General features: G+C 37.0%; 1 protein-coding gene across 1 annotated transcript in view; it reads left to right on the top strand.

Moving 5' to 3' along the window:
• The window catches only part of LOC131553953 (uncharacterized), a 65,765-nt gene that overhangs the window by 7,572 nt on the left and 34,299 nt on the right, over positions 1–23,894 (top strand). The window contains exons 4-9 of the mRNA XM_058798943.1: positions 6,973–7,308; positions 7,503–7,738; positions 8,674–8,773; positions 9,384–9,716; positions 9,819–10,049; positions 17,849–18,184. Coding sequence (XP_058654926.1) covers positions 6,973–7,308; positions 7,503–7,738; positions 8,674–8,773; positions 9,384–9,716; positions 9,819–10,049; positions 17,849–18,184 — 1,572 coding nt within the window. The remainder of the gene's footprint in view (positions 1–6,972; positions 7,309–7,502; positions 7,739–8,673; positions 8,774–9,383; positions 9,717–9,818; positions 10,050–17,848; positions 18,185–23,894) is intronic.

Below are 23,894 nucleotides of genomic sequence, written 5' to 3' on the forward strand. Positions count from 1 at the left end.
AGTTTTGAGTAGCAGTTGGGCCGGTTTTGGTCACACAGGTAACGTTATTATTGCTAACATAGCGGACTCATCGAAAAATACATCATAAAGAGAAAATAATCTCTTCATCCGATGTTTAAGTGAATAATAGCCTTGACAGCCTTACTTACTGGAGTTCCACCACTATTGACTTTGTTCTCTCTCACCGGACTTGTGTGTGTTTGTGTAGGTGATGTAAAAGAGGAAAGCAGGCATTTGGACCAATAAAGCACTGTGAGGCAAAAAACTTAAAATGCATTTTTGCCCCGTTTGTGTTGTTTTACTATTTACACAATTATTTAAAGTATAAAACATTGTTATTAACAATAAACAGCGTGGTATTTAATCATCCTCCCGGGATTTCCGCCTGTGATCCCAGTCCTACTAAAATGTTTTGAACAACACTGAAGGTTTGATCCAGATCAAAACCAAGACTGGATTACATGATCAAATCCAATTTCAAAATCGGTTTTCCCTTTTATTTTCAATATTTTATTAAATCTGATATCTGAAAACCAGTAAAATTTATCTTGAACTCAAGATATTGAGGTCAGACATGAAGCAGGGACTGAAACAGGCTGCTGTTACTATAATAATCAACAGACTGACATCTCTGTGCTGATGGAGACCTCGTGTGATGAACCTGAGTAATGACAGAGATCTCAGTCTCATCATTTCAGTACAAACTGTAAGAAACTGTAGTCTGCCCCGACCCAGATTCCACTCCACATAGATGTTTGATCATGCTCATTTCCCAAAATGGTTTAAATATTATAGAGAAGAAGAAAGGTAACAGTTATGTTGATTCTGCATCATTTGGGATGATCACATCCTCAGCAAATGGTGACCAATTGTGTGTGGGACACCAAGAACCATCTCAGACAAAGGGATGTCAGAACTTAATTAACATACATACTGTACCATATCAGGAGCAAGTTCATTTACATGAACGGTAGTAAACTGTAAATGTATAAAAGGTTTGAACTTAGGATGTTCGGGGTTCATTCCGACTGAACCCAAGGTACTACATGTACTTTGTCATGCACTGCTGCAATAAACATCTTCATCAAGATCTTCAACGTCCTTCTCATTTTTTTTCTACAAAACTGTGCTTCTTTATCAGGAGAAAATGTTTTTACAATCTGAAGTAATCACTGAGAGTTTGTTAATACACTTTCAAACCACAAATGCAACTGACATAAATATATGACAACTGCTTTATTTAGCTGTTTTTCCTGTGTATTTGACTCACAGGTCATTTTGACCCTCATATTTTTGTTTGAGTGGTTTAATGTGAAGAATATTCCTTACATGTGTCTCCACATGGAGAAAAACACTTTAGATATTCTAAACTTCTGATGGTCAGTTTTTCAGTGTTGTTAACAGGGAACATCATCCATTGTGATTTTATGTCAGACCTCGTGGATTCAGACTTGGCTAAAAGTTGACAGTGCAAATCGTGACAGATGTTTCCTTTAGTAGATGTTTGTTAGTCAGCAGTGGTTTTTATTCTCACCACAGACAGTTTTTGTTTGCATCTGCAGATATATTTTTGTGTTCTTGTGCAAGATCTTAAACCCCAAACTGATTTTTTCATTTACAATTCAGAACGTTAAGCAAAGATCAAAATGACGGGAAAAAAACGAATATAAGCGAATATCAAAATATAACCAATAATAATAGGCTAATAATAATAATATACAAATATTACGGGAAAAAGACGATCAGTTAATGGATCTACAAGACTGGGATGGATAAAAATGTTTTCTTGTGGGTCTATTTTATTTTAAGCACTTTATACCTAACATTTCATGATCAACTTCATGCTGACTATGGCACGTAATAAAGTACGGTAGCCATGGTAATAATTGAATAATGTAATTTCTTAATTCTAAATAAAATATTAATGAATCCATCACTGATAATCCCAGGTTGCTATGGTCACGCAGGTTTGTTTACGCATTGAACTCGTGGCCACAATAAAAATATGTCGTTCCCTCAACATAGCATCTCGAGGCCATGACAAAACTAAGTGAACCGACCATGTCACTTCTCGGTCACCGTAAATCTGTGAGTTGCAAGAGTTTCAGTTGCATTAATTGAGTTCAGCATCTGTGTTAAAACTCATGAAATCAAAATTACAAGTTTGTGACTTTAAGTTCTCTATGTGAAGGAGTCTGAATTTATGACAACCTCCACCATCTGTATAAAATCTTCTTAGAAATCTCTCAAAAGTGTAACAGTATAGAGATATTACTTCACCATGCAAACTAAGCTAACGTGTTATTAAATATGGTTCAGATAATGTTTTTCTGTGCTTCCATAATGATGAAACTTCCTCTTTCACTCATTCAAATGTTCTTCTGTCTGTCTTTACACTGTGTGTGTGTGTGTGTGTGTGTGTGTGTGTTTTGTTCTTCAGGTCTGGATCAGTTCTGCAGGTTTGATCAGTCTGATCCCTCTGATAATAAACCGTGTGATCAGAGCAGATTCGGGGATTTACATATTAACACTTGATCACTCAGACGGCACAGAAACATCTAGAGATCTTCAAGTGATTGATGAAGGTACAGAAACTCTCTCATCAGACTCATTACAATCTCATGTTCTCCAAAGATCTCACACTTTGTTTTGTGTCTAATGGTTGTTGTTCATGTGTTCAGTGTCTGTGGTGTTTGTGCTGGTCTGGTGTTTCCAGCTGATGGTTCTGTTGGGTCTGTTAGGAGCTTTTCACATCTACATGAGACACACGTCAGGTGAGACACATTTATCATCATCATTATTATTTGACATACAGATATTAAGAGTGTGACGATGATGATGATGTGATGTTTTTAGGAAAGAAACAGGAAGATCAGAAAGTGAGGCTGAGAAGATTTAGAGAAGGACATGAACACATGTGTTTATTTCTTGTAGATACTCCCACACCGGGGAAATTCCCTTGTTACTGCATACTCCACAAGACCAACCACAATACTATAGACAAAGAAACATACTAAAACATGCAGCATACTACACAGTATTGTTATTGCAATTCAGTCTAACTGCTGTTGGAAGGAAGGACCTGCGATAGCGCTCCTTCTTGCACCGTGGTTGTACCAGTCTATTGTTGAAGGAACTACTCAGGACACCACAGTCTCATGCAAAGGGTGAGAGATGTTATTGATAATGGACTTCAACTTAGCCAGCATTCTCCTCTACTATGTGAATACAGATAGTGTTAAAGTTATTAGGTTGAATGTGATCTTGACATGGTTTTTACTGGGTTTCACTGATTTTACAGTTCATTGCCACTGAGACTCGGGTGTGAATCTAAATCGCTTTTGTTCAGAAAGTAGCTCTTTTGCACTCTTTAGAATATTTTGTGACTGAGAAGTGATTCTTCTTGTTATATCTTTCTCCTAGTTTCGGCCTTTTTTGTGTGTATTTAAGTAGGAACTGTTGACCCACATTGACCACCTCTGAAAGACTTCCTCTTTCTTCTTTCTCTTTAATAGTCCAATAATTTCCTGACGTGTCAGTAGAGCTGCTGTCTGTCAGAGAGACTCGATCTGACTCTCTTCTGCTGGACTTTAGAGAAATGATGCTCATCTTTGGACTGATGCTGCTGCTGCAAACTGCTGCATGTGAGTCACTTTCACAACAAACTCATCTCATCATGCAGATCAATCACTGATGAATCTCTGATGAATGTAATAGTACATTGAGAGTCTGCAGTGATCTAGCAATAGTTTTCTGACCTTCTTTACTGTGTTAGTGGATTACATCCTAAAAGTATGTGCACATTTTGTGAAGAAGTACCTGCAACAATTTTTAGTGTGTAGTAGAATTGTAGACAATGTTTTAGACAAACTACTTTATCATGAATGCATCTTTAACGGACACTCTGACGCTTTACATGCATCCTGTCACTGTTTAAACCATAGAGATATACAGTATACACATATTGTCTGTCACAACGCCCACACTTGTGATCTTTGCACTTGACCGCTTGTCTACTTGCATGACGTATTTCCTGTATTTGGTCAAAGTGTTCAAGTGGGTTTGAAGTCCACAGCTGTGCAGTACTTTTAATTTACCAATGGAACACTCAACATACCCTAGTTAAAAATAAATATACTTAGATGTATTTGAAATACATTTATTTAATGCCAAGTATACTACAAATTTTTATATTTATGCACTTAATAAAATGCCCTGCAATTGTACTTTTAGTATACTAAACTGGTACACTTAAAGTCTGCTAAATTGGAACAACGAATTTTGTACTGATCCCACCGGTCACAATAGTGACCGTAAAAAAGTTTGTCATTTATAAAACTCTAAAAACCTTACCGACTGATGTCTTAGTGCACTTCCTGCAAATATGGAAAAAATAAAGGGTCTCAGTTAAATATGATCTTGTCTAGTATTAATATATGCATTTGCATATATTTAGTTTTGTAGTGTGAGTAAACATGTTGATGGTCACAATAGTGACCGGTGGGATAATGGTGAACTTAGGTATACAATATAAATCCAATTGCAGTTGCTAGTGAAAATGACAATAAAATGTTGCAATGACAAAATATTGCACTAAATTAAAAATTCAAATGTTACAAAAAATGTACAATAATGATGTTGCAATACTCTTAGTATAAATATAAAAATGTAATGTTATATTTTGCAAAAATTAACAATCTTGAAATGCAGTGATGGTTGAATGTTTTTGTTTTTTATCTCAGTGTTCCTATCAATGTTGCATGAGGTTTTTTTATGCATAACCCTAGAATGTGATCAAACAGTTTAAAATAGCTGGGCTAAGATATATAACAATTTTTATGACTGCAGAAATATGTGATTTCAGTACACACATTATCCCACCGGTCACTATTGTGACACCTTTCCAAAAAAAATTCAAAAATTAATTATTGATTATTTCAAAGGGTTACTTATGACACATCATTTGGATATTTTCATGTCTGGGAAAAATTTGGGATTAAACAGGTTAATGCACTTTAATTGTGCAGAAGTAGTGCTGAAGTACAATTAAAGATACACTTAGTATATTTGATTGTGCTAAAGTGGAACTATTGCAAGTATACTTCAGGTACACTTTAAATATTTTGCATTTAAAGTCTGATATTATTCAAAGATCTTACAATCCTCATCTCAAGTGACATTAAAACACATTTTAGAGTTAATATTAAGAAAAGTGCATTGTGCACAAGTAATATGCCAAATAAAGTTTAATTATAATTTTTATATTAGTACGTCTCGAGTTATCATTCAGTAAATGTTAATAGATTTGAACTATACTTAGTGTTGCAAAAATATTAACGTTTTTACAGAGCTTTGTCTAACACATTTTGTAATACTTTGCACTACAAAATAAACTTCAAAGTATCTATTCAGTAGTCCCTATGAATGATACTTTAATTGTGGTGCTTCTAATTAAGTGATAAAAAGCAGTTGCACCATATTACCAAATACACATCGCTATCTCTGTACCAATTAACTCACTGATTTTTACACAGCATTAACTCAATACAACATTTGCAATCATGCAGATATTCGGGGAAAACTGTCACGAATCTGGTCTGCACTTTCATTCATTCACCACCAGAGGTCACTCGCTCACCACATTGACTCACAGCACACATCATACTGGACTCAATTTCCCATCATCCATTGCACTGATTGCACACACAGCTGAAGGCACTGATCACACAGCATCACTAATCACACACTGTATTTACACCCTGGACTTTCTTTCCCTCTCTGCCGGGTATTGTATGCGTTTACCAACTCTACAGAGCCCTTGTTAGTATCCTAGTCTTGCTTTGCCTGTTTTCCTGTGTTCGTTTTCTAGCCTGTGTTTCCTGGATTAACCCTTTCCCTGCCATTCCGTGTTTCTATTCAGTTCCTGTATTGTCCTGCGTTTTTCACTCCCTGAGTGTCAGCTGCTTTACAGAACGTTTGTTAATTTCTAGTCTGTGTTCCCTGTATTTACCCCTGTCTCACTGTTCGGACTCTGTTTATTCTCTTGTCTGGATTATAGCCTGTGTACCTGGATTATCTCTCTGCCTTGCCCTTTTGGATACTGTTCGCCCATCGTCGACCTTCGCTTGCCCTAGGATTACTCTTTGTCTTGTCCCTGCCATACCTGTTTGCCATTGCTCGACCCTGCCTGTATATATGATCATGCCTGTAAATAAAAGCTTGCACTTGGATCCGCACGTCTCACGTCTCGTCAGCCCCGTTACAAAAACAGCACTCTTAGTGTTGTACTGTAGTGATCTATTCTGATCTAGACAGTTTATATTAGTGGAGTGCTAAAAATGTGAGAGGAAGTGTGTGTTTCTTTCTTCATGTTCATAGTGCTGGCTTGAAGAAGGATTCTTTAAATGTTGTCAGTCCATTAAATATGATATCAGAAAGATCAAGACATTATTTAAAAAAAGAGAAATGTCACAGGTTAATGTAATTGGACGGAAAGTGCAGGACAAAGACAATTTATGCTTTATCAGAATAAATCATGTTAACATACAAGTGTTTGCAGACAGTGAAAGCGTGATAATTAAGGCTGAATACAATCAACATTTAGATTTATATTTTGACTGAGACCATATAAAAAAGCTGATATTCCAATACCAAACAGATATTTAAAAATAAAATTAATGGTTTATTTTAACAGTTATTTTTTTTTTATTACACACTAAACCAAGTTAAATCTGTCCAGTAATGTGATTATGTTCAGTATCCTGCTAATTAGTGGTTAGTCAGGAGAAACACAAATGATACAAATCTGTGTTTATGATGAAGATGAGCATTAGATGAACTGAGATCAGATCAAGAGTCTGTATGATGTGTTTCTTCAGCTGAACTTTAATTCTGTGAATATTCTGTGAGTTATTATTCACAATGTCTGCATATTTTGGTACATTTCATTGTGTGTGTGTGTGTGTTCTTCAGGTCTGGATCGGTTCTGCAGGTTTGATCAGTCTGATCCCTGTTACGCAGCTCTGGGACACAAACTCAATCTGCTGATGGTGCTGGACGCGAGTGAATATGACCTGAAGATAATAAAGAGAATAAACAACACAAAAGATGATCCAGTTTGTAGAGTAAAGAATGGCAGGATGAGGATGAGTGAATGTGATCTTTATAATAACAGACCTGAAGTGACAGTCATTAATGGGACTCTGATAATAAACCGTGTGATCAGAGCAGATTCAGGGAATTACACATTAACACTCGATAACTCAAACGGCACAGAAACATCTAGAGATCTTCAAGTGATTGTTGAAGGTACAGAAACTCTCTCATCAGACTCATTACAATCTCATGTTCTCCAAAGATCTCACTCTCATGCAAATGAATCAGTTGAATCTCTGTGAAGGTTTTTATTCCTGTAGCACACAGTAAACACACTACATCCTCCAGTAATAGTAACAAGATTGTCCTGTGTTTGTCATGTGACTGTGATGTGTCCCTCCCTCCAGCTCCTATTGGCTCAGTGGAAGTGTCAATCATCTGCTCCTCCAGTGGGGTGATGAGGGTGTTCTGCTCCTCTGAGGGGGATCAGCTCCTCTACAGCTGGACTCTGAATGGAGATCCACTGATGGATGGAAACAGCAGCATTGATCTGGATGAGAGAACTGATGGAAACATCATCTGCAGCGTGAAGAACCACGTCAGTCATACGCACAGAAGACCATTAGACTCAAACCCTGTCCTGGTGAGATCATGACTGTGAATCTGTGAATATTCATGTCATATGACTACAGTTAAAGTAGTTAAAACGGGTAAGCAGTTGTGCTGCTGGATGACATGTTGGAATCACAATATAATGTCTTATACAAGGAATAGGTCTATTTGAAATGCAAAAATAACAGATTTCTCTATTGTTCTTTTAAAAGAAGGCTAAATTAATTCATGCAAATATTTGTAGAAAAGAGCATTGCTGCATGCGGAGGATTCTAGGATAAAAAAAAGTTCTACAATGACAACCCTCAGAAGATTTTATCATGGTAATGGATATGACAATGTTGCTGTATCAGGTCTTGGTGGAATAGATCTGCTGAATTGCTGCTGCTGTTAGTTATTGCTGTTGTTGTAGATTATTGCTGCTGCTGTAAAGTAAGTACAGGCTCTAGTAAATGCTAACCAGCCATTTAAATGTAAAGCAGAAAGCTCATTGGCTGCGTTTACAACATGAACCAATCAGCTTGTGCCAAGTAGTTTAATGCTGTGAATATCATCAAATGGGAAGCAAGCTAGAGAAGAGGAGAAATGCAGAGAAGATTTTGTGTACTGGTTTTTGTGGTTTACAGGGACAAAATTTGTATAATGACATGGGTATGACAGAGGTATTACAATTTGAAGGTGGTTTATGAGGACACTGCCTATGTCCCCGTAATTCAAAAGGCTTAAAAAACATACTAAATGGTGTTTTTGTTTTTTAATCTGAAAATGCAGACGGTCTCCTGTAAGGGGTAGGTTTAGGTGTAGGAGGGGTGTAGGGCAATAGCACATACAGTTTGTACAGTATAACAACCATTACGCCTATGGAGAGTCCCCGTTAACCACTAAAACAAACGTGTGTGTGTGTGTGTAAGTGCAATGGTTTAAGAGTGTGCGTGGTGGTTGATTGCAGAAGATGTGTGTATTCAGCTTCTTCTTGAAGTGAAAGTGGTGCCGGGGAGCAGTTGGGGGTTCGGTGTCTTGTTCGAGGGTCTCACCTCAGCCGTGGTCAAATTCAATATGAAATCAGGTTGTTCTTGAAGTGAACTTGTGTCTGTATTCACTGCTTTTGGACTGTCACCTTGAACTTGAACACGATTTATGCATCCGGGCTGTAAAACCTGTGTCAGAAGCATGGCACTTTTATGCAGCTGTTTTTCAACAGTAAAGAACAGGTTGGCTTTTTCAGTGGATGTCAATAGCTTCAATATGCTGAACTCTGTATGCTGACTGTTGTAAGGCTGAACTGGTGATCACTTTATGAATTAACAGCCTGTCCTCTTCAACATCCACAGAAAAATGAAATCCATAGAAAACCGGCATATTAGGCTATAGGCTGCATTGGAGCCTATTTTTACGGCTTTTCGTAGAATACATTTAAATTTAAATGTTGATTTTGGAGTGAAATATATTTGGAAGTTATAAAAAAATTATTCCTGTTTTATTAACATTTTGTTTTTATTTCTATTTCTATTTTATATTGTTTTTATGGTATATAAAATTGTATCAAAGCAGTGATTTTTTTTCCTGATATGTTTGTGATGGTTTGTAAAGTTCTGAATGGCCTGTAACTTAAAAATTAATGGCCAAATGGGCTAGTAATTTAATCATGTTTTGTTTGTTTGTGTTTTTTCCTTCAGGCCCAGATCGGTTCTGCAGGTTTGATCAGTCTGATCCCTGTTACGCAGCTCTAGGAGACAAACTCAATCTGCTGATGGTGCTGGACGCTCGAGATCAAGAGCTGCATTTGTATAAGGAGTTAATCAATAGCAGAGAACTGAAAGTTTTTAGAATAAAGAACAATAAAGAGAAAAAACATGAATCCATGAGAAACAGATCTGAGTTCATCTTTGAAAATGGGACTCTGATAATAAACCGCGTGATCAGAGCAGATTCAGGGAATTGCAGATTAGAGCTCTATGGCTCAGATGGCTCAAGAACTTTAAACAAACATCTTCCCGTTAATATTGAAGGTACATAAACTCAGACTCATCCAATCTCATGTTCTCCAAAGATCTCACTCTCATGCAAATAAATCTCTGTGTCATATGACTGTGATGTGTCCCTCCCTCCAGCTCCTATTGGCTCAGTGGAAGTGTCAACCAACTGCTCCTCCAATCAGAGGTCAGTGTTCTGCTCCTCTGAAGGGGATCAGCTCCTCTACAGCTGGACTCTGAATGGAGATCCACTGATGGATGGAAACAGCAGCATTGATCTGGATGAGAGAACTGATGGAAACATCAGCTGCAGCGTGAAGAACCACGTCAGTCACGCACAGAAGACCATTAGACTCAAACCCTGTCCTGGTGAGATCTTTTCAGCTATTGAACACAATAGGTGCGTTCGAGATGAACTATACTAGCCTGCCACCGGCTGGAGAGAGGAGCCGCTTGCAGTCGGGGCAGAATTAAAAGTGGAGACATCAAGTCGGACACTTTCTGCTCCCGGTAGTGAGCAGAACGGTATTTGCACATTCTTAACACAGATGAAGTTAATTAAATGCTATATTTTTCAAATACACAGAAACGTTTTCATGAGCAACAGAAACACTTTTTATATACTGCTTAATACAGCGCCATCTGTTCGTGAATAAAGTTCAACATTGTAACGGGGCTGACGAGACGTGAGACATGCAGATCATGTGCAAGCTTTTATTTAAAAGGCATGGTCATATATACAGGCAGGGTCGAAACAATGGCAAACAGGTATGGGAGGGACAAGACAAAGAATAATCCTAGGACAAGTGTGGGTCGACGATCGGCGAACAGTATCCAACGGGGAAAGGCAGAGAGATAATCCAGGTACACGAGCTAGAATTAAAGAGAGGTGCAAACAGTGTCCAAACGGCAAGGCAAGGGTTAATCCGAGGAACACGGGCTAGAATCAAACACAGGAAAACGGAAAACAGGCAAGACTAATACAACTAAGTGGGCTCCGTAGAGTAGCTATCGCTAAGAGAGGGATAAGTGCATACAATATGCAGCAGTGAGGGAGAGAAAGACCATGGTTTAAGTAGGGTGTGTGATCAGTGCAATCAGCTGTGTGTGCAATCAGTGCAATGGATGATGGGAAATTGAGTCCAGTGTGATGTGCGCTGTGAGAGTCAGTGTGGTGAGCGAGTGACCTCTGGTGGTGAGTGAATGGAAGTTCATAGACCGGATTCGTGACAAACATTAACATATACTATTTAAATACCAATAAAGTGGGGGTATTTATATATGACCCTCTCTGTGAAATCCAGACTAAAATCTCAAAATCTAATTATGAGATAACAAGCATCAAATTTGGATTTCAACCATTCATTTCACTATAATTTCAATCTTTGACATGACCTTACTCAGTCAATATTAAAGATATGAAGGATAAATTTTCACAGAATGTTCTTTACCTTATGAAGGATGATTTTGTGTATTTCTCTCTCTCTCACACACACTCTCACTCTTTCTCTCTCTCTGTGTGCATGTGCTGAGTGAATGGGTGGAGCGTTGAGTGGTACACTTTTTTTTCTATCTTTTTCTTTCCTTTCTTGAATATTATTGGTATATTTAGATTGGGAGGGTAAGGTATTTTTTTTATATTTACCGGAGTGTTTGCTCCCGGTTTGTATTAGGAACATGGCAACCTCGGGTAGTGGAAGTTTTGACTTCCTGACACGGCGTCATGGTGTTAAAGTAGACTCTGCTGTGAGTGTGGAAGATTGCAGTCTGGCTATAGGTGAAGTGATTGGTACTAGAAACATCTTGTCTGCATCCTGTGTGAACAATGCTATTGTGGTGTTTGTAAAGACAGTTGATTTAGCGAACCAGCTAGTTGAAAGTGGCGTAGTGATTAATGGAATTTTCACTCCAGTGCTTCCCCTCTCTACTCCATCGAAAAGAGTAACTTTGTCTAATGTGCCACCTTTTATTTCGAATGAGGTTTTGACTGGAATGCTTTCTCATTATGGCAAACTTGTTTCTCATATAAAGATGATCCCAATTCGGGTGCAAGTCCCTGTCTTTAAAGCATGTTGTGTCTTTTAGGCGTTATGCCTATATGATTCTACAAGACAATTTGGATAAATTGGATTTGGCTTTAAATTTTCATCTGGATGAGTTTAATGAAGTTATTTTTGTCACAACAAACAGCATGAAATGTTTTGCTTGTGGGGAAACGGGTCATTTGATCCGCGGTTGTCCAGGCAGATTAAATCGTTTACCGGCTGATGGTGAAAAAAATAATGTTGCACGCGATGATGAGATGCAGAATGTTATTGTTGCGTTGCCTGCTGCTGTTGATGCACCTAGCACAAGTCTGCCTCAGAAATCAGTACCAAAGGCAGTAGTTAACAAAATCGTTACAGACGTAATGCCAACTGATATGCCTGATGAGAGGGAGAACGCTGCGGTTGACGTGGAAGGGATGGGTCTTCCCCGGTAGATGGGCAGTCAGTGCAGGTTCTGGTGAACGAACAGCAAGATGACGGTAACCCTGTTACAGTTGGGGAACAAACGTCTCTCAACATAGAGAAGGATCAGATTTTTATGATGGGTTTAGACGATGTTACTTTTAAAACGCCTCAGAAGAGACGATTAAAGCAACAGCACACCGGTAAACAGACTAAAAAGACAGACAACTGTGATTTGAGTCAATCTGAAACATGCTCAACCAAGGCTCAATGCTAGTAACGATAGCACATAAATACTTTCTCCTTTTTTGTCTCCTTTGGCTGTGCTCATTTATTTTAATTTTGAAGGAAAATTTTTTTCCTTCCTTATTTATGGGGGGAATGTTTATGGCTTCTCTGAATGTGAATGGGGCTAGAGATATTGGGAAAAGGTTTCAATTATATGAGATAATTAAACAAAAGAAAATTGATGTCTTGCTTGTTCAAGAAACACACAGTGATATACACACAGAGGTGGGTCCGGACCTATTAGAGGTGCTTAAGGAAAGCCTGGCCAGTGGGTGGCTATCCACAAGTTGTCGTAGAGCAATTCTCACCTTGTTGCCGAAAAAGGGAGACCTAAATGACATTAAAAACTGGAGACCAGTCAGTTTGTTGTGCAATGATTATAAATTGCTTTCCAAAGTTCTGGCAAATACAGGTGGTGGTCATATAATTAGAATATCATCAAAAAGTTGATTTATTTCACTAATTCCATTCAAAAAGTGAAACTTGTATATTACATTCATTCATTACACACAGACTGATATATTTCAAATGTTTATTTCTTTTAATTTTGATGATTAGAGCTTACAGCTCATGAAAGTCAAAAATCAGTATCTCAAAATATTAGAATATTTACATTTGAGTTTGAATAAATGACCATCCCTACAGTATAAATTCTGGGTATCTCTTGTTCTTTGAAACCACAATAATGGAGACGACTGCTGACTTGGCAATGATCCAGAAGACGAACATTGACACCCTCCACAAAGAGGGTAAGTCACAGAAGGTCATTACTGAAAGGTGTGGCTGTTTACAGAGTGCTGTATCAAAGCATATTAAATGCAAAGTTGACTGGAAGGAAGAATTTGGGTAGGAAAAGGTGCACAAGCAACAGGAATGACCGCAAGCTTGAGAATACAGTCAAGCAAAGCCAATTCAAACACTTGTGAGAGCTTCACAAGGAGAGAACTGAAGCTGGAGTCAGTGCATCAAGAGTCACCACGCTCAGACGTCTTCAGGAAAAGGGCTACCAAGCCACTTCTGAACCAGAGACAACGTCAGAAGCATCTTACCTGGGCTGTGGAGAAAAAGAACTGGACTGTTGCTCAGTGGTCCAAAGTGCTCTTTTCAGATGAAAGTAAATTTTACATTTCATTTGGAAATCAAGGTCCCAGAGTCTGAAGGAAGAGTGGAGAGCACAGAATCCATGTTGCTTGAAGTCCAGTGTGAAGTTTCCACAGTCAGTGATGATTTGGGCTGCCATGTCATCTGCTGGTGTTGGTCCACTGTGTTTTCTGAAGTCCACAGTCAACGCAGCCATCTACCAGGAAATTTTAGAGCACTTCATGCTTCCTTCTGTTGACAGCTTTATGGAGATGCTGATTTCATTTTCCAGCAGGACTTGGCACCTGCCCACACTGCCAAAGGTACCAAAAGCTGGTTCAATGACCATAGTGTTACTGTGCTTGATTGGCCAGCAAACTCGTCTGACCTGAACCCCATAGAGAATCTGTGGGGTATTGTCAAGAGGAAGATGAGAGACACCAGACCCAACAATGCAGATGAGCTGAAGGCCACTATCAGAGCAACCTGGGCTCTCATAACACCTGAGCAGTGCCTCAGACTGATCGACTCCATGCCACGCCGCATTGCTGCAGTAATTCAGGCAAAACGAGCCCCAACTAAGTATTGAGTGCTGTACATGCTCATACTTTTCATTTTCATACTTTTCAGTTGGCCAAGATTTCTAAAAATCCTTTCTTTGTATTGGTCTTAAGTAATATTCTAATATTTTGAGATACTGATTTTTGACTTTCATGAGCTGTAAGCTCTAATCATCAAAATTAAAAGAAATAAACATTTGAAATATATCAGTCTGTGTGTAATGAATGAATATAATATACAAGTTTCACTTTTTGAATAGAATTAGTGAAATAAATCAACTTTTTGATGATATTCTAATTATATGACCAGCACCTGTAGATTAGGAGAAGTGTTGGAGCAGGTGATCCATCCTGACCAGAACTATTGTGTACCTGGTAGACGAATTTTTGATAATATATATTTTATTAGGGATATTTTGGACCTTGGTAAAAGTCTTAATTTAGATTTTGGCCTTTTGTCACTCGATCAAGAAAAAGCTTTTGATCGTGTTGAACATAAGTATTTATGGGATGTTTTAGAGGCGTTTGGCTTTAGTTCCAATTTTATTTCAATGGTTAAGGTCTTGTACAGTAACATTGAGAGTATTTTGAAAGTTAATGGTGACTTATGTGCTCCTTTTAAGGTTTTTAGAGGCGTAAGGCAAGGGTGTGCTTTATCAGGTATGCTCTATGCTTTAGCAATTGAGCCTTTTTTAAGTAAGTTAAGAACAGATTTGCATGGTTTTCATATTCCAAAATGTTTAAAGGTGTTTAAATTATCGGCATATGCTGATGATGTTGTGATTTTAATTAGTTGTCAGAATGATGTAGATTTGCTGTTAAAATTGTTGAAAGATTTCAGAGTGTTTTCATCTACTAAAGTAAACTGGTCTAAAAGTGAAGCCATTTTGGTTGGGAGATGGTTAGGTGGGGATCCAAACCTCCCAGATGGTTTAACTTGGACTAGAGAGGGTTTCAAGTATCTTGGAGTGTTTTTAGGTAATTAAATGGTTGTACAAAAAAACTTTGAAGGAGCTGTTGGAAAAATAAAAGATGGCCTTGATAAATGGAAATTTTTGCTTCCAAAGTTGTCATATAGAGGCCATATATCGATTATCAATAACTTGTTAACATCTTCTCTATGGCATCGGTTAATATGTGTTGATCCTCCATCAAACTTCTTATTCAAAATTCAGTCAATTTTGATTGATTTTTTTGGGGGGGGGGATAAACTGCACTGGGTTCCAAAAGCTGTTTTGTATTTGCCCAAGGAAGAGCGTGGTCATGGACTTATGCACTTCCAGAGCAGAACAGCAGCTTTTCGGCTTCAATTTGTACAGAGACGTTTGATTGGATCAGTGGACTCGAACTGGAGATCTAGCTTTCATGGTTCTGCAGTCTTTTGGAAGCTTAGGTATGGACAAGACTTTGTTCTGGTTGAATCCTAAAAAGATAGATTTGTCGTAATGTTTTTAAGGTGTGGACTTTGTTCACTGTGCAAAGACCCTGCGGAATATGTTCCTTATACTGGTTGTTACAAGAACCTTTATTCTGTGGGTCACGCATGGACATATCTCTCGAGGGCCCTTTCCCTGCACTCAATGGAATTCTTCTCTCTTCTAAAGTAACAACTCTTGGGTGCCTATTACAGTCAGCTGGAAAAGACTTCAAAAATGGTGACTTAGTTGCTGGACATTTGGGACTTCGTTCAAAACGTACAGTCGCTAAACTTCTTGAGCAATGGAGAGCTGCTCTCACAGCGGAAGAAATCAAGTTGCTGGAGGACTATTATGAGGGGCTAATTGTTCCAAACAGTGATGATCCATTCCCTGTTTTGTCATTATCTCTCAATTTAGAAGATTGTAAAGGTGTTTTTTTGCACTGTGAAGATGTGACATTAATTGGCCTGGAGCCAGCTTCGGGAAAATAAATGTATAAAATGTGTGTTAAATCTTTAAACAAAATATTTTTAAATAATAGAGGGGATACTCCCTGGCGTAATTTTTTGCAGGTGAGTACCCTGAATGGAAAGTGTTGTACAAGTCACAAATTTGGGGATCTGCAGTGGAGAATTTTACATGGGGCAGTTGCAGTTAATGCCTTTATCTCAGTTTTAAATCCTGATGTTGGTCATGATTGCTCTTTCTGTCTGCAGAGAGAAACTGTATTGCATGCATTTATGCAGTGTTCTAGACCATTGTTTACTGTTTTACAGAATTTATTTTGTGTTTTGGTGAGATGTTTTCTATTAGGATTTTTATTTGTGGTTTTAAATATGTTCAGAGAAAACGTTTTAATTATCAACTCTTGAATTTTTTATTAGGTCAAGCTAAAATGGCTATCTATGGTACTAGGAAACACAAAATTGAACAAAACATGAGTTATAGTTTATTGGCTTTTTTATTTTTTATTTTTTATTCAGTACAATCTAGGATTCTCATTGATTTTCATTATTTCAAAGTTATGAATGATCTTCTTTCTTTCGACTTGATTTGGTGCTATAGCGGAGCTTTGTGTGAGGTTTTTGAAAACTTAATCTTTGCCCCTATTTTGGCTTTAATGTGTTTTTTTGTTTTTTTTTCTCTTTTTTTTTATTTGATTGTCTGGATATGTTAATTATTTGTAATAAAGTTTTTTTCGAAAATCAAAATCTCTCTCTGTATAATAAATGTACTGCAGTCCTTTTGAATTATTGAAAAAATATTTTTCAAAAATTTAGTGACACATTGTCAGTTATTCCTTCCTTTATATATGTTCAAAATTAAAAATAATTATGTAATTGATACTTCATGGAAATGGCATTTAATTGACAGTCAAAAATATTGCTAATGTTGCAAATTAGTATTACTATTTGAAATAACAGTTACCTTTTAACTGTTATCATCAATAATAAAGCATCCATGGCTGAATCATGGCTGTGTTAATATAGAGTGACGTTGCATGACTATGAGTGTGATATTGCGTTTGTATAAAAGTTTGATGGTACAAATGTGTAAATAAATAAGAAACAACCATGGTGTCTTAAACATTTTGTGTGTCAAAATATTACTTCCACCACGGATTCAAATCTCAATTAGACAGTTTAATAGCTGAGCCCAAGCCTATGTTACTCATTTGAAGACGTCACTTTAGAACAAGTAACGATGGATGGGGCTTTAGTAAGTTATTAGTCTAGTAGAGTAGGTATTATTGAGTAGTGAATTGTGGGAGAAAGATTATTTAGGTCAATTCATAAATCTGTTATAAATCATTTTGCTGTGTCCACATCTGCTGATGAAAGTGGCATCTTTGTCGTAGCATGCTTTTTCAGGCGTCAGCTTTGGTCAATGCATTGATCTCTATGAAGTGAAGCGTCAGTGTTTCCCCAGTTGTTTATCAGTTGAGCCTCGTAAGATGGTGTGCAAAGTTAAAATAAAGTATAACATTTTTTTTTTATTTATTTAATCATTTTTGAGTGAATGGACACTAACTCACTCATAGGGCGTTTTTGCTTTCGATCCATCTGTTGTATCTTTCGTTTCACGAGAAACAAAGGGTGCATTTGAAGATACCTTTCAAATTGGGACAGTCTTTGTAGCGCCATGGTGATGCAATGGGCCTTCAAATACGAAGGACACAGCCTTGAATTGGAACACGGCTAATTGTAGTGGGACGCGTGCCTTATGTCGTTTATTTATAGTAAAAAAAAATTGTACATAACTTAAATATTGAAATAATAGAGTAATGGGAATGATGAAATGGTTTAGAGTTCATGTTAATTTTACTGAATGTGGATTTCACTGTGTGTGTGTGTTTGTGTTTTGTTCCTCAGGTCTGGATCGGTTCTGCAGTTTTAAACAATCTAAACCCTGTTACACAGCTCTGAGAGACAAACTCAATCTGCTGATGGTGCTGGACGCCAGTAAATATAACATGAAGTTAATAAAGAGAATAAACAACACACAAGATGATCCAGTTTGTAGAGTAAAGAATGGCAGGATGAGGATGAGTGAATGTGATCTTTATAATAACAGACCTGAAGTGACAGTCATTAATGGGACTCTGATAATAAACCGTGTGATCAGAGCAGATTCAGGGAATTACACATTAACACTCGATAACTCAGACGGCACAGAAACATCTAGAGATCTTCAAGTGATTGTTGAAGGTACAGAAACTCTCTCATCAGACTCATTACAATCTCATGTTCTCCAAAGATCTCACTCTCATGAAAATGAATCAGTTGAATCTCTGTGAAGGTTTTTATTCCTGTAGCACACAGTAAACACACTACATCCTCCAGTAATAGTAACAAGATTGTCCTGTGTTTGTCATGTGACTGTGATGTGTCCCTCCCTCCAGCTCCTATTGGCTCAGTGGAAGTGTCAATCATCTGCTCCTCCAGTGGGGTGATGAGGGTGTTCTGCTCCTCTGAGGGGGATCAGCTCCTCTACAGCTGGACTCTGAATGGAGATCCACTGATGGATGGAAACAGCAGCATTGATCTGGATGAGGGAACTGATGGAAACATCATCTGCAGCGTGAAGAACCACGTCAGTCACACACAGAAGACCATTAGACTCAAACCCTGTCCTGGTGAGATCATGGCTGTGAATCTACAGATATCAACTACACATAGACTGATAGAATGATTGATTGATTGATTGCTGTGTTTGTGTTGTTCAGTGTCTGTGGTGTTTGTGCTGGTCTGGTGTTTCCAGCTGATGGTTCTGTTGGGTCTGTTGGGAGCTTTTCACATCTACATGAGACACACGTCAGGTGAGAGACACTTATCATCATTATTATGGATTTGCAAATGCAAATATTAAGAGTGTGATGATGATGATGATGATGTGATGTTTTTAGGAGAGAAACAGGAAGATCAGAAAGTGAGGATGAGAAGATTTAGAGAAGGACATGAACACACAGCAGAAGATTCATGAGAGCAGCAGCAGATCATCACATCTATGAGAAATGACTTCATAATCTCACACATTCTCACATCAATCTCACATCAAACTGTGTTTATTTCACATTTCTGCTCTTGCTCTTTTACTTTATTCTTGTTTTGGTTGCTTTCTCTTAGTTTACAGCATCTGTTTAGATGTTTTATCTGTTTGAAGCTCTTGATCCATTTCTCAGTTTGGGGTGTCTGGTGTTTTCTGACAGTTTTTAAACTGACTGTCTTTTTAGATGACATTTAACATGTTTAATTAGTGCATTTGTAAATGGAGTCAGTGTTGGAAATAAGACGCATTGAAATAAAACTGTATTTGCAATAAGCTTATTGCATGAAATAATTTTAAGTCACAGAAAGCACACAATTAATTTACACAGACTTAAAAACAAACCATATACAAAAACAATACATCCAGTAATTTTATTGAGTCCAACTGTAACTCTTGTTTTCTCCTGCAGATGTCGCTAATAACAAAGAAAGTGTATTACATTATTAGACTTGTATTATTTTATATTATAGATGTACATTGTTTCTGTAGAAATACTTTGTCAGATGTGCTTCATCATCATCATCGCTCTTTTGCGCCGGAGGAATCTGAGGTTTTAGGAATCGTTACAGTTACCGATGTTTGCTGTTTTCAGAGCGGATCTGTCATGCTGATTTTGATCTCTTCTGTTTGTCCCGGGGTTGTAAATTCTAGCTAGTTGACTAGTTCAAACCCAACAACATTGGGCCTGTTTATTATAGCAATAAATAACAAATAATATCAGATATAGTCTTGCTACAAAAAACCCAGATCTTCAAAATCAGGCACACTGGGTTGGAGGTTGGAAGGGAAATGTATTGTTGAGCCATGAAACAAGTTTGAGTGCAGGTGCTGCCATGCTCTTTTCATCATGTGTTAGTGGCCACCCAGTGATGACAGAAGTTATGCTTGGGAGAATTTTGCTTGTTGATATTACTCTCGGTGAGACAAGTTTCACTTTTTTAATGTTTATGCACCAAGTGCTGGTCAGGAACGTGTACCTTTCTTTGGTAAATTATCTGATCTTTGTTACAGTGTCCTCAAGATAATGTTGTTTTTATGCGGGGTGATTTTAATTGTACAATAAATTCAGTTTTAGATAGAAATCATGATGAACCCCATCTATTATCTGCTGGGATTTTTAAAAACCTAGTTAATCGTCATGATTTTGTTGATACTGTATATGGAGGCAGACATTTCCTGGAGCCAGGCAATATACTTGGCTAAAAAGAAATTCAAATAACTTGTCTGGAGCTCTTGGCGGGAATTCGAGAGAGACAGATTTCAGTCTTTAAGTCAATGGTGGGATATTGACAAAGTTCATATAAAGATCTTTTGTCACAATTATACTGCACAAAGTATCAGAAGTCTCAAAGTAGAAATGAAGACTCTGGAACAAAGTATTCTTGAACAAAGTGTCAATAATATTCATGATGATTTGAATTTTATTGATCATATTACAGAGGACAAGCTTCTTCTGAGAAATCTATTGGAGGAAAGAGGAAAACTTGCTTTTTAAGAACTAGATTTTCCAAAGATGCACCCACTATATATATTTTTTGGGCTTGGAAAAAAAGACAAAACAACAGAAACAATTTAATCAGCTGAAACTTCCAAATGGATGAGTGACAACCGATCAACAAGAGATTCAGTCTTGTGCCATGTCATATCTTTTTATGAGGACTTGTATTGCTCTCAGCAGTGTGATGGGATTTCAGCAGACCTTTTTTTTTACAGGATTTGCCGAACATTTCAGAGGATGAACAGATAAAGCTTTACAGTAATTTAATTTGATAATTGATTTTTAGTGAGAGACATCATTGCAATTTCAAAAATATATAAATTGGACATTGGTTTGCTTTCTTTGGACCAGGAAAAAGCTTTTGACCGAGTAGGCCATCATCATTATATGTTTAAGACTCTGGAAGCTTTTGGATTTGGTCCATATTTTGTATCATGTATTAAGTTGCTTTATAAAGATATGTATACCATTTTCTGTGACTAGATGCATAAGGCAAGGTTGTCTTCTTTATGCAATGTCTATTGAGAACAGAAATATGGTGTCTCTCTTCCTGGATCTCTTGAAATAGCCTCTATTAAACTTACTGCATGCTGATGATGTAACGACAGCCATCAAAAATACTGAGGATGTTAATAAGTTAATTTCTTGTTTAAATAACTTCCAAAAAGTATCATCTGCTTGCATTATAAATCTTTATTGCTGGGTGAATGGCAAATTTCTGGACCTCCTAAATTAACGAAGCAGTGTGGGGCACGGATGGATTCAAAATGCTTGGAGTTTATTTTGGAAATGATCAATATGAAAAGAAGAATTGGGAGGGATTAGTTGCTCGTGTAAATGGACCTTCACAGCTTTCTTTTAGAGGAAGATGCTTAGTTATTAATAATTTAGACGCTTCCATGTTGTGGCACAGATTTAATGTTTTAGAGCCTCCTAAAGATTTGCTGAAGAACATTAAAAAAGCCTTTGTTATTTTTTCTGGAATGGCAGTCATTGGCTTCATCCAGGGGTCCTTTACCTGTGACAGAGGGTGGTCAAGGGCTTATACATTTGGAGATTACAAACATTGCATTATTGTATAGTTCAGATGAGGTGCCCTGGGTGGTGTTTGGGAGGTCTATACTTAAATATATAGGGGGAATAGGCATTGATAAACAATAATTTTTTACAATTATGATCTTTTGTTAAAAAAAAAAAAAAAATCTGATTTGTTTTTGAGTTTTTATACAGTGTGTCAGTGCTTAAATCATGGGAATTGTTTGAAGTATCAAGAACAGTGGATGAGCATTATGGCATGGAGGAACCTCTTTTTTTTTTTAAAATCAACTCATAGAGTTTTAATCAAGCATACCACAACATTTGATTAATACATTTTTAAATGCTGGTGTCACTAAGATTATTGATATGATTAATATAAATAGAGGTCAATGGAAAACTATAGAGTCACTGGCTGATCAGGTTGGTTTACATTCTGTCAGAATTATAGAAGGGCTTGTCAGGGGTTTTAAATCCTCCTTCCTGTCATCAATTGATAATTTTGTAAATTACGCTTTGATGAATGGTGTTGCATTGCTTAATTTTCCTCAGTTAAAGGTGATTTAAAGATTGTGGAATTGATGAAAATGCTGGTATTTCCATATTAAAGGGTTATGGAAAAACTAGTTTTGATTTTTAGGGGAAACAATTACTGTATTAGGCTACATATGTGTTAAAACTTTACATTTCAATCAATTGAAAGGAACAATCTCAACTTTCTGTATCTGAAGATATCTTTCCATCTTGGAGACTTTTGTGTAAATCACCTATTTCAAAAAGTTGTGGAGATCTTCAATGGAGGTTGATTCATTGTATTTTAGCCACGAATAAGTTTGTTGCAAAGATGAATGAAAATGTTACATCATATTGTCCTTTTTGTGATGCTTTAGATACGGTCTTCCATATGTTTTGTGATTGCCCAATAGACCTATGATCCTATTTCTGTGCTGTTAAGAAAAACAATGACAAAATTAGGTTATCTGTATACTAATAGCTTATTTATATTGGGTTGTTGTTATAAGAGATATTTACAAGAACAATGTGTACTTGCTCATTTCGTAATAGGTCAAGCTAAATTAGCAATTTTAAAATGTCATCAGGAAAAAAAAATACAGGGAAGGATATTTAAATCTTATGGAATATATCCATTACATGCATATTGATAATATTCCTTTTTTAAATGGTGTTTTAAGGAAGCTCTGGTTATAGTGATTGAGTTTGGTGGTTTGGTTTTTAATTGGTAATGCAACTTATTGTTTATTTTATAGCAGATATGTAGGAGTGCAATGTTTGATGTTTATTGTGAATGAGATTATATGTATTTAATGTTTTTAATAATTTTTGTGTAGAATAAAGGGTTTGTAAAAGTAAAAGTCTTTATCTCTCTCTCTCTCTCTCTCAATATATTCCTACTTGTATTGCATAATATAAACTAACTTCCCCTTTCTCAAAGTCATGTAATTTCCTGATGTGTCAGTAGAGCTGCTGTCTGTCAGTGAGACTCGATCTAAAGCTCGTCTGTTGGGTTTGGATTCTTCTGGAAACTGGACTTTAGAGAAACGATGCTCATCTTTGGACTGATGCTGCTGCAAACTGCTGCATGTGAGTCACTTTCACATCAAACTCTTATCATGCTGGTCAGTCAGATCAATCTCTGATGAATATAATAGTACATTAAGAGTCTGCAGTGATCTAGCAATAGAGTTTTCTGACCTTCTTGAACTGTGTGTATAAGTAGAGTATTATAATATATCAGAGAAAGTGTTTAAGTCACAGTAAAAGAGAGACTATTTAAGACCCATAAAATCATATAATCTGTATATAGTCAGATTTTTGTACCTCTATATCAGAAAATGTAAATAGCATTCACTGACTGATTAAAAACATATTACTTTCCCTTTTAAGAGCTTGCAAACTGAGCTAACATTTATTTTAAACACTTTGCCTGCAGTACTGATCTTTTCACAGCTCATCACATGGTTCATCTTTTCCGCTCCTCTTCTCTTACAGATCTCTGTCACTGTCAACTTCTCTTTTTCACCCCTACAAATCCACTCTGTTCTTCTCTCTCACTTCTCAAAGATGCTGCTTCCCAATCTGCCCTAAAAGTCTGTGCTCTTTCTGTGAAGAAAACGTATATACATAATTTTGAGTGAGAGCAGAATAGTAGACAAGCTTTGGGACAAACTACTACTATTTGCGTCTATAACGTACACTGTTGTGTGTGTGTATATATATATATATATATATATATATATACACACGTTCCAATGTCCACACCTGCGGTCTTTGCAGTGTTCAAGTGGGTTTGATGACCACATGTACACTGCAAAGTG

The sequence above is a fragment of the Onychostoma macrolepis genome, chromosome 14, assembly GCF_012432095.1.
Source record: "Onychostoma macrolepis isolate SWU-2019 chromosome 14, ASM1243209v1, whole genome shotgun sequence".
NCBI classification, from domain to species: Eukaryota; Metazoa; Chordata; class Actinopteri; order Cypriniformes; family Cyprinidae; genus Onychostoma; species Onychostoma macrolepis.